Here is a 13291-nt window from a genome sequence, read left to right as displayed (position 1 = left end):
TGACTGAAGAACAACCTATTTAAGTTCCTGACACCTCAGCCAGAGTAGGCTTAGAGGAGAGGGCAGTCTGCCCGGGAGCTACATAAACACCACAAGGTGGAGGGGCAGAGCACTAAGGGGTCCCTTCCACTTGACAATTTTGCCTCAGGCTAGTCCTTCTGTCCCCCAAGTCCCAGATTTCTCAGTGGAGGACAGAGGTGGATACTCTCAGTGTTGCCTTACTCAAGAGATAAATGGTTGGCCCCCAGCTGCTCCATGAAGGATAGGAACCATCTCCTCTCTTCTGGGTCAACTTCCTCCAGGGCCTGGAAGCTGGTAGGCTCCTCCTTGGAGAAGATCCACGTCCTGGTCTTCCTCTTCCTCGGCCCTGAGATCCTGGTTTGGGAGCTGAAGACATTCTCTAAGGCAAGGAAAGAACAGCCCCCAACTGAGCTCTTCATTCTTGAATCATGCTCCCTGATCCGTCATTGCCTTATCCCACCCCAGGCCTGGGAAATTGTCCTCTAGGGTGTGGCACTGAGGGTCCTCCTACCCCAAACTTATGTCACCTCACCTTCGGAATGATCATAGAATCACTGAACTATAAGGAGAGGCAGCTTAGTACAAAGGAAAACACTGTCTCTGGAGTCAGAGGTCCTGGGTTCGAATCCTACCTCTAAAACCCACCAATAATTCACTTAAACTCTCTGGGTCTCAGTGTCTTTGTCTGTAAAACAAGGGGGGTTTGACTAGATGACCTGTGAGGTCTCTTCCAACTCTAGAGACTATGAACTAGACTGTAAACCCCAGAAGCGCAGAGAGCTTGTTTTACTTAAACTCTTGTGTTTTCCTCAGTACCAAGCACAGTGAAAAGTTACTGCCTCAATGATATTCAACAAGAGCAAAATTAGATGACCATTCATTCATTCTGTAAGAATTTACTAACCCCTTACTATAGTTTGAAGATCTGACTAAAACCAGAGACCTGGGTGTTCAAACCAGAGACCCAGGTCTTCATCATCCTCTGCTACTTTTAGCTCCCTTTTATATGCTGTCTTCTCCCCTTAGAATGTAAGCTCCTTGAGGACGGGACTTTTTTTTTTTTGCTTGTATTTGCATTCCCAGTGCTTAGCACCAGGGCAACCACATAGTAAGTGCTTAATAAATGCTCGCTCTGTCTGTCTGTACCTACCTGCTTATCTCTGTATTTCTATTTATCTACCTACCTACCTATCTCTATTGACCTATCCATCTATCTATATCCATCTCTAGCTATCTAGTCATCTCTATTCATCCATCCATCCATCCATCCATCCATCCATCCATCCATCCATCCATCCATCCATCCATCCATCTATCTATCTATCTATCTATCTATCTATCTATCTATCTATCTATCTACCTATATATTGTTAAGGGTTAAAATTCTAGCTAAACTGTCTAAAATATCTAATGAGTGGTCGCCAATCAATTACAAGCTTTAGCAAGAGTTAGACTTTTAAGCATTTATTAAGGAGAATAAGAATTTGGTAAAGAGAGAGAGAAAGGCCTAGATTCCTATCTATTAAAGGGAGAGCACATTTCTAGCTCCCTTCTCCACCAGCGTCCTCAGGAAAAAGAGTAAGACCGAGCGCCAGTCTCTTCCTTCCTCCTCCCACTAGTCCGCGTCACTTCCTGAAGCCTGGTCTTGCCCTCAAAGACCTTTGCTTCATGGGCAGAACTCTTCTACAGTAAGTATCCAGCAGGTGGCGTCATTCCAATCGTTACAATATCGATCATCTATCTGTCTAGTCCCGGCTATGTTAGGAACTTCCTATGTAAGCTTAGACAAATCTCTTCTTCTCTGGGCCTCAGTTTCTGTTACACTGTACACTCTACACTGAGGGTGTTGGACCACATGCTACATGAGGTCACTTTTATTCTAAATCTGTAATTTGCAACCTTCAGTATTTCAAGAATTTCTCTTTGAGGGATGTGGTACTCTCCCCATCAAGGCAGATAACTGCCCCTCTATAGCTCATTAGATATTATTCCAGACTTTCTATGACCAAACAGATCAGCATTCTCAGATTCACCTTGTGATGAGTCTCTCTGAACTTGAGTTTATCACCAAACACATATACTTTCAGTTTGGTAAAACTTTTGTTTTGTTTGTTTGTTTGTTTTTTGGCAGGGCAATGAGGGTTAAGAGACTTGCCCAGGGTCACACAGCTAGTAAGTGTCAAGTGTCTGAAGCTGGATTTGAACTCAGGTCCTCCTGAATCCAGGGCCGGTGCCTTATCCACTGCGCCACCTAGCTGGCCCTTGGTAAAACTTTTAAGAATATGGGGTTCCAAAAAAAAAAGAACGTAGGGTCATCTCCATGAATGATATAATAAGATATCAGAGGAAGATCACTGATCTGTAAAATTAGGTGGGGGGTTGGTGTTCTGAGTAGATCGTCTCTAAAGTCCTTTCTCAAGCATACAGTAGGTGCTCAATAAATGTGGATTAAGCCTTTCCAAACAGAGAAACCTAGGAATGTGTTGGTGTTCACAGTGAGGTCTCAGCACCACTCCATCCTGCCCATTTGCCTTCTTACGCCTTTGACCCACTTCTCCCCTTGGAGACCTACTGAGTCCAGAGGTAAATTCCTTGGGTGTGAGGCTTCCTTTCCTCTCTGGATCCATCCAATCAAAGATTAGCTCTAGCTCTCCAGGGCTGCTCAGGAAGCTGAACTTTGCCTTCTGGAAGAAAAGAACAAAAATTGGGGCCAGTGCCCAGGATGAGGGTGCCATATTGCCCAGAGTTTAAACCATACCCAAGTGGCTCCTTTCCTAGGAAAAATTATGAAACAATAGAACCCTTCGACTCTGGAACTGAAAGAGACCTCAGAGATCATCTAATTCCCTTCTCCCCTTATTTTACAGATAAGGAAACAAAGGCACAAAAATGGAAATGACTTACCCAAGGACATACAGCTCTACTATCTTTATGCTTCCTACCACAACTAGTGTAGGATTTGAACCCAGGTCTTCTAACTCAAATCCAGCCCCATTTCCACTGTACTGCATTGCCTAGTCTTCAGTGCTCTTCATATTCCTTTCAGTGACCTGATTTAGTAGAAAGAGCACTGAATTTGAAGTCATGAGACAAGTTCAAATCCTGTCAATAATGCCTCAACCCAAAGGAATGATTCTAATGGTAGGCATAAAGGAAGGACCAGTGGAGGAGATATTTTCTGCAGCAGTGTTCTACAGTCTTGCTCAAATGAATACATACTTCATTTATTCAATCATTCAGTCATTTTCAGTCAGTCAGTCAGTCAAGCAAAATCAGCAAACATTTATTAAGCACTTACTATGTGCCAGACAGTGCTAAGTACTGGGAGTTTTCAAAGAGAAAGAAAGATTGTCCCTGGCCTCAAGGAACTTGCATTCCAATGGAAGAAGTGAATATATAAAAGGAAGACAGTTGGAGAGAGGGGAAGGTAGCCAGCCAGGGGACCTGTTAGAGAAAGTCCAGATAGTCAGGAAAGAACCCTGGAGAGGGAAGTCAATCATGCAATGATTCATCTATTCTTTCATCACTCAGTCATTTATTTACTCAACAGATTCATTCAACAATTAATTTAATCAATCATTTATTCATGGACTCAACTATTCATGCATTCATCCACATCATATTATGTAGGCAACCACTTACTCAGACCATGCAGGGCCAGCCTTGCACCTGCATATGAGACTGAGGCTTTCCTAAGGTTAACGTGACCTTCTCTGCAAATGTCACACACAAACAGGGCCCATGGGCACTTTCAGGTCGTCCCAATCACCAAACCACAAACAGTAGGTTTGTGCCTTGAATCTTTCACACTTAATTATCAGAGCTGAAAAGGATGCCCAGTCTAACCTTCATTTTACTGATGAGGAAACTGAGGCCCAGAAAGGGAAAATAACTTGTCCAATGTCACTCTCTGCCACTAGCTGGAACTGGAATCCAGGGCCAGTGTTGACACAAAACTTCATATCTCACCATGCTGCCTCAGAGAGCCCCCTACCCCATATGCTAACTGACACCTTAAATTTTACCATTATGAATACATTCATTTAGCTTAAAGTCCTGTTAAGATGTAAATTTTCCCTGGGTATAAGCCAGCAATAGATTGTTTGTACCTCAGATGTGAGTCAGTCTCAAACTGTTTCCTGAAAACAGGTTTTGAAAGAAGAAGAACCAGAAAGCCTTGGACAGAGGAAGGTGGGAATACATTAAGTATGGAAAGGAAAGACTAAGGCCAGTGGAGGAGATAATTTCAGGGTGCTGGTTTTGCTGAATCTTTCCAGGGGCAATGGCTATGGAGTGGGGCCGGGAGGGCAGAGAAGGGGAAGGAAAGGCCTACCCCCACTAGACATGCAGCCATGACCTCACCCCGAGATCTTCCCGGGTGATGAAACCCTTATGTTCAGCTCCACATTCCCGGAAGAAATCCTGTAGCTCCTCCATGGCCTGGGAGGGCCACAGCTCAGTGTCAGGGGCTGGAGGAGCATCCTCATCAGCGACCTCCCTGATCTGATGCCGACGTCTGGATCCCAGCTTCCTGGTCTTCCGGCCAGCTCTTGGACTGCTCTCCATGGCTGTGGGCACAGAAGAAGGAGATTCTGAGGGATCTGGAGCAGGGGCAGACTTTTAGCAAGGTCTGGATGGGGCAACAACGGGGAGAAAGGGGAATAGGACCCTGGCAAAGAGTGCTTCAAATTCGTTATCACAAGACCATCTCCTTGACTCCAAACAGAAGGCTGCAGGATCATAGATACGGAGCAAAAAGAAATGTTAGAGGCCATTCTCCTCATTTTACAGATGGAGAAACTGAGGCTCATTGAGGTTAAGTCATTGGCCAAGGGTTGCTCAGTTAGTAAGAGTAAGAAGTGGGATCTAAACCCAGGTTTTCCTGGCTCCAACTTCACTTTGCCATTAGGTCCTACCCTTTGGTCATATGGGTGGCAAGACAGAAGGATTACTCGCCTCCTGACCATCTCCTCCTGTTGAAACCTTACTCATCCTTTATAGCTCAACTCCATACCATAGACTCTAGGAATTAAAGAGTTAAATGAATAATAACATTTAAAGGTAGAAGAGACCTCAGAGATCATGGAGGCCAACCCCCTCATTTTGCAGATAAGAAGTCAAGTAACCTGCCCAGATAATAAATAATAATAAGGGGCAGCCAAGGGGTACCACTGATAGAGTGCTGGGCCTGGAGTCAGGAAACTTTTGAGTTCAAATCTAGTTTCAGACACTTACTAGCTGTGTGACCCTGGGCAAGTCATTTAACCCTGTTTGCCTCAGTTTTCTCATCTGTAAAATGAACTGGAGAAGGAAACAGCAAACCACTTTGGTATCTTTGTCAAGAAAATCCCAAATGGCAAAGAGTCAGACGTGACTAATTAACTCAACCTCTCCAGTATCTTTGCCAAGAAAACCCCAAATGGGGTCATGAAGAATAGGACATGACTGAAATGGTTCAACAACAAATTCTACAAGTTAATAGAGATAATGATGGCACCTTCCTCTCACAGTTGTGATGATCAAATGAGATAACAATTGTAAAGTACTTAGCACAGTGTCTAGCACAAAGTAAGCTATTATTATTATAATCAGTAGATTTAAAATTCAACCCAGTTTATCTGACCTAAATCCAGAGCTCATTCAATCAATCGATCAATCAACAAGCCTTTAAGTGCCTATCCTATACCAGGTACCATGCTTAAATCCAAATACACATGCGAATAATAAAATACAAATACAAATTGGTAATGAGAACATTACAAATGTGAAACAGGCTCTGCCTTCAAAGGGTTCCTATTGTACTAGGGGGATGAGATGTGTTCACAGATAACTAATACAGGATATATATTAATCCAAAGTCATGGGGAAGGGGCGGGGGGTACTGTCAACTAGGGGAATCTGAAAAGGCCTCTTGAAGGAGATGGTATTTGAGCTGAGCCTTGGGAAGGGTGGAATGATTGATTTACTCAATACTAACTTCCCACTTAAAATAAGTAACAAAATACCTAATCCATCCATTTCACTCTTTCCTTCAAACTGTTGGACCACTTTTTCTTTAGGTTATACATGTGTAATTATGTAAAACATTACCATGTTGGTCATTTTGTATAAGAAAACTCAAATAAAAGAAAAATAATGAAGAAAAGTGAATAGCTTGCCTCAGTCAATATCGATATCAGTTCTTTCTTTGGAGGCGGATAGTATGTTTCATCAATAGTCCTTTGGGATTGTCTTGGATCCTTGTATTGCTGAGAATAGTTAAGTTATTCACAGTTCATCAAACAATATTGCTGTCTCTGTGAGCAATGTTCTCTTGGTTCTGTTCGCTTTACTATATATCAGTTCATATAAGTATTTCCAGGTTTTTCTGAAATCATCCTGCTTGTCATTTCTTATAGCACAGTAATATGGATCACTTTCAAGAGGCTCAAGTACCACCCTGAAAAACAAGGGTAGAACTGAGCCAGGTCAGAGAAGAGAGATGTTGAAGATCATCAGCTCAATAGGTATCTCTGAGCAGAAGACTCAGGCTAAGGGAAGTTCCAAGGAAAGATTGGTTCCTTCCCATATTTCCCTTTCTGGTGCCTATCTATCCACAGAAAATATTATTATATTAAATTATTATAATAAAGTAAACTGATATTTCATTACCCAAATGTTCCTAGTATATTAAATACTGCATCAACCACAAAGAGGGAAGGGGTTAACTGGAGAGAGATATAAATATAAAGTTAAGCAATTCCCAGTAAATTGAATTTTGCCTTAACCACAAAGAAGCCAGGGGTTAACTAGAGATAAATATAAAAGTAAAATTAGGCAGAAAGCCAAATTCTGCCTAAATGCTAGGAATTTTCCTAAATGGGAGCTCAGAACAATTATGCCTGAACTCATCATTTTTCTTCTAAAAAAACTTCCTAAAGCCAAAGAGGAGGGAACTGTGTGGAATTTGTTGTTGCTGCTGTTCAGTCGTTTCATCTGGATCCAAAACTTTGTGACCCTATTTGGGGTTTTCTTGGAAAAGATCCTGGAGTGGTCTGCCATTTCCTTCTTCAGCTAATTTTACAGATGAGGAAACTGAGGCAAACAAGTTTCAGTGACTTGCCTAGGATCCCACAGGTAGTAAGTGTCTAGGGTTATTTTTGAATTCAGGTCCTGTCTCCAGAGCCACTGCTCTATCCACAATGCCACCTAGCTGCCTCTGGCCCTTTCTTTCTACTCTACCACAATCACCCTAGCCCAGGCTTTCATCAACATCTCATCCAGACTATTACATTAGTTTACTAATTGATTTCCCTACTTCCAACCTGTCCTCTATTCAATCTGGCCTCCAAAAAGCTGCCCAAATTATTTTTTTGAGCAGAGAATGACCATGGTCAGATCCATGCTTAAAGGGAGAAAGAAAAAGGAAGGGAGAGGGAAAGGAAGGAAGGAAGAAAGAAAAAAGAAGAAAGGAAGGAAGAAAAAGAAAGGAGGAAAATCATATTTGAGAATTGTGGAAAAATTAGAATAACAAGTCACCTAACTCTGGCAACAGGAAGCGTGACAGTGTTAAGTTGAGAATGACTCTGAGGTTGTGTTCCTGAATGACTGAAAGAACAGTAGCTTCCTCAACAGAAATAGGGAAGTTGAAAAAAGGAGGTGGGTTTTGGGGAAAAGATAAGAGTTCTGCTTTAGACACACTGAGTTTAGAGAAGGAGAAGAGGACAAGACCCAGGACAGAGCCCTGAGGTATAGAGAGTTGCCAAGGAAACCAAGAAGAATTGGTCCAACAGGCAGGAAGAGAACCACAAGAGAGCAGTATCATAAAAACCTAGGGAAGAAAGACCTAGGGTAAGTAAAAGTATCAACCTGCAGGGAGATTAAGGATGAATACTAAGAAAAGGTCCTCTGATTTAGCAACAAAGAGATTACTCTGACCTTGAAGAGAGCAGTTTCAGGATAGTGGAGACAGAAACCAGATTAGGAAGGGTTGAGAAGTAAGTGGGAAGTTAGAAAGTGAAGAGGACAATTTATTCTAGGAAATAGGGGACAGACACAGGGATAGCTTGGGGGGATGGCAGAGTCAAGGGAAGGATTTTTAAGAACGGGGGAGGGGTATATAGGCATGTTTGAGAGCAGCAAGGAAGGAGCCAGTAGATAAGGAGAAGTTGAGAAGTAGGAAAAAAGAGGAGCCAGTCAAAGGAACAAGCTGACAGAGGAGATGGGATGGGTTCAAGGCCAGGGGTAGAGGATTGGCTTTGGCAAAAACAAAAGCCACACTTCATCACAGATTAGAGCAAAAGAAGAAAATGGTGAGTTGATTTGAAATGTGGAACTGGTGAAGAGAAGATTTTGATTACAAAGTCCTCAATTTTTTTATTCTGAACTTAATAAACACCAAATAAAAAAGGCATTTCCTTATATATGGTCAAACAGAAAGAGAATACATGAAGCTGCAAACTTCTAATATGTATAGCTTGCTTTTCTTTTTAAAGTATATAATAAGTAGAACTTTACCTTTCTAAGTTATCCTACTTCTCTGTGCTCCTTTGTGACCTTCCTTCTATTCTCTTTTCTGTATTTCTTAAAAAATCCCTCTATGGAAACCTGGAAAGACTTACATGAACTGATGCTGAGTGAGATGAGCAGAACCAGGAGAACATTGTACACAGTAGCAGCAAGATTGTATGATGATCAACTGTGATAGACTTGGTTCTTCTCAGCAGTGCAATGATCCAAAGCAATTTCAAAGAATTCATGATAGAAAATATTCTCCACATCCAGAAAAAAGAACTGTGGATTCTGAATACAGATTGAACCATACTGCTTCTACTTTTTGGCTGTTTTTTTTTTCCTTTTTTGAGGTTTTCCCATTGTTGTCTGATTCTTCTTTCACAAAATGACTAATACAGAAATATGTTTCATGTGATTGCACATATATAACCTATATCAGTTTGCTTTCTGTTTTGGGAAGGAGAGAGGGAAGGGAGGGAGGGAGAAATTTTTGGAACTAAAAATCCTATGAAAACAAATGTTGAAAACTATCTTTGCATGTAACTGGAGAATAATAAAATACTTTAATGATTTAAAAAATCCCTCTATGACCCTCTTTTCTTTCTTTCTTTTTTAAAAAAATCCCTATCCCATCTTGGCCTTCCACCCACCCTCATGGTGAAGGAGGAGAGAAGAAAAGTAGAACAAAATCATTGTAATCAATATGCAGAAGTAAAATTAATTTCCACACTAGATGTGTGTCTTGTTCTGCATCTTGAGTCCCTTTCCTCTGTCAAGAGGCGTTTAACATGAGAAGACCTCAACTTTATGAGGTAGTTTCCTCTTAAGAGAGGGAGCTGGGAAGGGGTGGTATGAGTAGCTTGGGAAAAGAAGAAAAGGTCTGGGAGATACAAGAGAGAATCCATTCGGGTAGAGGAAAGGGATTGGTCTGTAGCAGTAAAGACCCAGTTGAGAATGGATTACAAATTTTTTTTTTTTACATATAAGGTATTTTATTTTTTCCGTTACATGTAAAGATAGTTCTCAACTTTTGTTTATACAAGCTTTACAATTTCAGATTTTTCTCCCTCCCTCCCCTCCCTACCCCCTCCCCTAGACAGCAGGTAATCTGATATAGGTTATATCTATATATCTACATATCTATATACATATACATATATATATATACACACACATATATATATACATAATAACATTAATCCTATTTCTGCATTAGTCCTGTTATAAGAGAAAAAATCATAGCAATGATGAAAAACCTCAAAATATTAAAAAAAAACAACAGCACCAAAAACAAAAGAAATAGTATGGTTCATTCAGCATCTATACTCCACAGTTCTTTTTTTTTTCCTTGGGTTTGGAGATCCTCTTCTATCATGAGTTCCCTGGACCTCTTCTGTACCATTGCATTGGTGAGAAGAATATAGTCCATCACAGTAGATCAACACTCAATGTTGATGATACTGTGTACAATGTTCTTCTGGTTCTGCTCATCTCACTTGTCATCAGCTCACACAAGACCCTCCAGGTTTCTCTGAACTCCTCCTGCTCATCATTTCTTACAGCACAATAGTATTGAGAATGGATTACAAATTTGTGATTTGTGGACCCAGTTAGTACTGTGAGGTTCAACAGTGTGGAAAAGGCAGATGATGGAGGTTATCCAGGCTTGATATTTGGAAAGGGACAATGGAGCAAGCAAGAGATTGAAGGGTAGAAGATGGCATGAAATTGAACTGGTTACTAAAGCTTGTGAAGTGAGGACAGAGTAGCCATGAGTGCCTAGGACCACAGGAAGGGTTGGGTGGAGTGATGAGAGAGAGGTATCTGTGAGACAGGATCTACATTTAGGCAGGCAGGCAGGCAACCCTCACACACTTACCATGTGACAGGCACTGCGTGAAACCCTGGGAATACAAAGAACGGCAGAAACAGCCTCTGCCCTAAAGGAGTACATACAGTCTAATGGGAGAGTCAACAACTAAATACGACCCACTATGGACAAATAAGATACAGGATAAATTGGAGATAATCTCAGAGGAGAGGTACTAAGGGGGACTGGGAAAGGCTTCTTTCAGAAGGTGAGATTTGAGTAGACACTTGCAAGAAGCCTGGGTAGCTAGGAGTCAGAAATGAAGTGGAAAAGAGTTCCAAGTGCAGGAGACATGCAAGGGTGTCCTGGTAAATGTTTTACAACCAGCCCTCCAACATTTAATCTGTTCAATTAACATTTTCTCCATCACTTTCTTTAGTCTAGACAATCAACAAAACAATAAATCAAGCCCTGATTTGTAGCCTTTTCTGATTTGTAAGTTGTAAGTGTTCACACTGAAATTTTAACAATGGCCTCTGGAGAACCCATTGGAGGTAGATCCAGTGCACTCCTGGGACAAATCAAGTCGACAAGCATTAATTAAGCACCTACTATGTGGTATAGTGGATACAGAGCTGGACCTGGAGTCACTTCACCCTGTTTGCCTCAGTTTTCTCATCTATAAAACGAGCTGGAGAAGGAAATGGCAAACCACTTTTGTATCTTTTCCAAGAAAACACCACAATGGGTCATGAAGAGTCTGACACGATTAATCGACTAAAAACTATAGCTATAGATATGGATGTTCATACTAGCATAGATACACATGTGTATATATGTATATTTATATATGTGCATGTATGTAGGTATGATGATTATAACCCCTCTGCATGTTGCATCCTTAAGCAGCTGCCTACCTCTCTGGCCTACCACTAGTCCTGACATTCTAATCCTGGTGATCAGTCGTTGCATGGTACAGATTATCACCTCAGGAAGAAGAGTGTTCAGGAGAGGGAGAAGTCAGGGCTGGTACAGTCACAGAAGGCTTACTGGGGGAGGTGGGATTTGAACTGGGCCTTGAAGGCCATAGAGAAGGCTTTGGAGGGCAGGGAGGGAGAGCAGCAGTATTCCCAAAGCATTGAGAAAGGAATAAAGCGGGATGTTCTTGAAGAATTGAATCCTATTGCTAAGAAACACACAGCCCAGGGCAACTAGACAAGGCAGTGGATAGAGCACCAGCTCTGGAGTCAAGAGGATCTGAGTTCAAATCTGCTCTCAGACACTTGACACTTACTAGTTGTGTGACCCTGGGCAAGTCACTTAACCCCAATAAGGAAGGGAGGAAGGGAGGGAGAGAGGGAGGAAGGAAGGGAGGAAGGAAGGAAGGAAAGAAGGAAGGAAGGAAGGAAGGAAGGAAGGAAGGAAGGAAGGAAGGAAGGAAGGAAGGAAGGAAGGAAGGAAGGAAGGAAGGAAGGAAAGAAGGGAGGGAGGAAGGAAGGAAGGGAGGAAGAGAAAGAAAGAAAGAAAGAAAGAAAGAAAGAAAGAAAGAAAGAAAGAAAGAAAGAAAGAAAGAAAGGAAGAAAGAAAGAAAGGAAGAAAGAAAGAAAGGAAGAAAGGAAGAAAGGAAGAAAGGAAGGAAGGAAGGAAGGAAGGAAGGAAGGAAGGAAGGAAGGAAGGAAGGAAGGAAGGAAAGAAGGGAGGGAGGAAGGAAGGAAGGGAGGAAGAGAAAGAAAGAAAGAAAGAAAGAAAGAAAGAAAGAAAGAAAGAAAGAAAGAAAGAAAGAAAGAAAGAAAGAAAGAAAGAAAGAAAGAAAGGAAGAAAGAAAGAAAGGAAGAAAGAAAGAAAGGAAGAAAGGAAGAAAGGAAGAAAGGAAGAAAGGAAGGAAGGAAGGAAGGAAGGAAGGAAGGAAGGAAGGAAGGAAGGAAGGAAGGAAGGAAGGAAGGAAGGCCCACACTGGTCTGAGATGATAACCTGAAGCCTGAGGCCTGTTCCTCCCTTGCACATACAGGCACCTCATGGGGCTGCTGAAGCTCTGCCCACTGTGGCCAAGGGAAGCTCCCCCCTACAGCTTTTCTTTGTAAGATTTCCGTATCTCCTAAACCTGGCCTTCTGCATTAACTTCTGCATTTTTGTTAAGGGCAGTTACCCAGGCTCAGAAACCATGAAGTCAGCCTGTCTCTTCCCTCTCTTTCACCCTCCCACTTCCTATTGGTTGCTAAGGTCCCCCTACCTCCAGGGTATCTCTCACATCCAGCCACTCCTCTCTCTTTCTAGTCTCCCTTCTGTCTCACCCAGGCTTCTCAAATGGTTTTCCCACCTCCAATCTGACTCCGTTTTGGTCAATCTATTAGACCTTAGCGGGTAAGTAGCTTACCTTTATGATCATGTCACTCCTCTATTCAAAGACCTTCAGGGGCTCTCCATTGCCTACTTCTGATCCTGGTGATCTGAGCCCTGTGCCTAGGCTCCAACCTGCCTTCCCAGCCTAATTCCATATAATCCCTTTTCGTATGTCCTAAATTTTGACCTAACTAGTCTACCCTTTTTCTCTTCCTGTTCTTGCCCTGCCCTCTCCTACCTGCATGAATTTCTTTATGGCATCTCCTATGCACAGAATGGACGGCTTCTCCATAACCATCTCCACCTTTTTAAGGCCTTTCCTTCCTTCAAGGACCAACTAAAGAGCCGCTTCTTTTATGATGCCTTCCTTGATCTCCACGGCCCTAAATTTCACAGTGAGACATCCCAGGGGGTCTCTCTTATCATCCATCTTTCACGTTCCAAGCTGGAGCAGAGCCCGAGACAATCAGAAGACGAACTTCACTCTACCTGTTAGAATTAAATGATCAAATACAAGGCCTGCATGTAGCCCACAACACTCCCTATGTGGCCCAAACCAGATTTTATAAAATAAATGAAAATACAATAAAACAGATTTTTAAAAAAAATTTAACATTCATTTTTGGG

At 42.0% G+C, this 13291-nt stretch overlaps 1 protein-coding gene across 1 annotated transcript in view; it reads right to left on the bottom strand.

The window, feature by feature from the left end:
- RAB44 (RAB44, member RAS oncogene family) overlaps window positions 1-13291 on the bottom strand; it is a 69309-nt gene that overhangs the window by 38960 nt on the left and 17058 nt on the right. The window contains exons 2-4 of the mRNA XM_044003397.1: window positions 4384-4589; window positions 2594-2705; window positions 223-400 (exon numbers count right to left, since the gene is read on the bottom strand). Of these exons, the coding sequence (XP_043859332.1) occupies window positions 223-400; window positions 2594-2705; window positions 4384-4587 (494 nt within the window). The 5' untranslated portion in view covers window positions 4588-4589. The remainder of the gene's footprint in view (window positions 1-222; window positions 401-2593; window positions 2706-4383; window positions 4590-13291) is intronic.

Source organism: Dromiciops gliroides, chromosome 4 (assembly GCF_019393635.1).
Source record: "Dromiciops gliroides isolate mDroGli1 chromosome 4, mDroGli1.pri, whole genome shotgun sequence".
Classification (NCBI taxonomy): domain Eukaryota; kingdom Metazoa; phylum Chordata; class Mammalia; order Microbiotheria; family Microbiotheriidae; genus Dromiciops; species Dromiciops gliroides.
The sequence above is the reverse complement of the archived record's forward strand: the minus strand, read 5'-3'. Positions and strand labels throughout refer to the sequence as shown.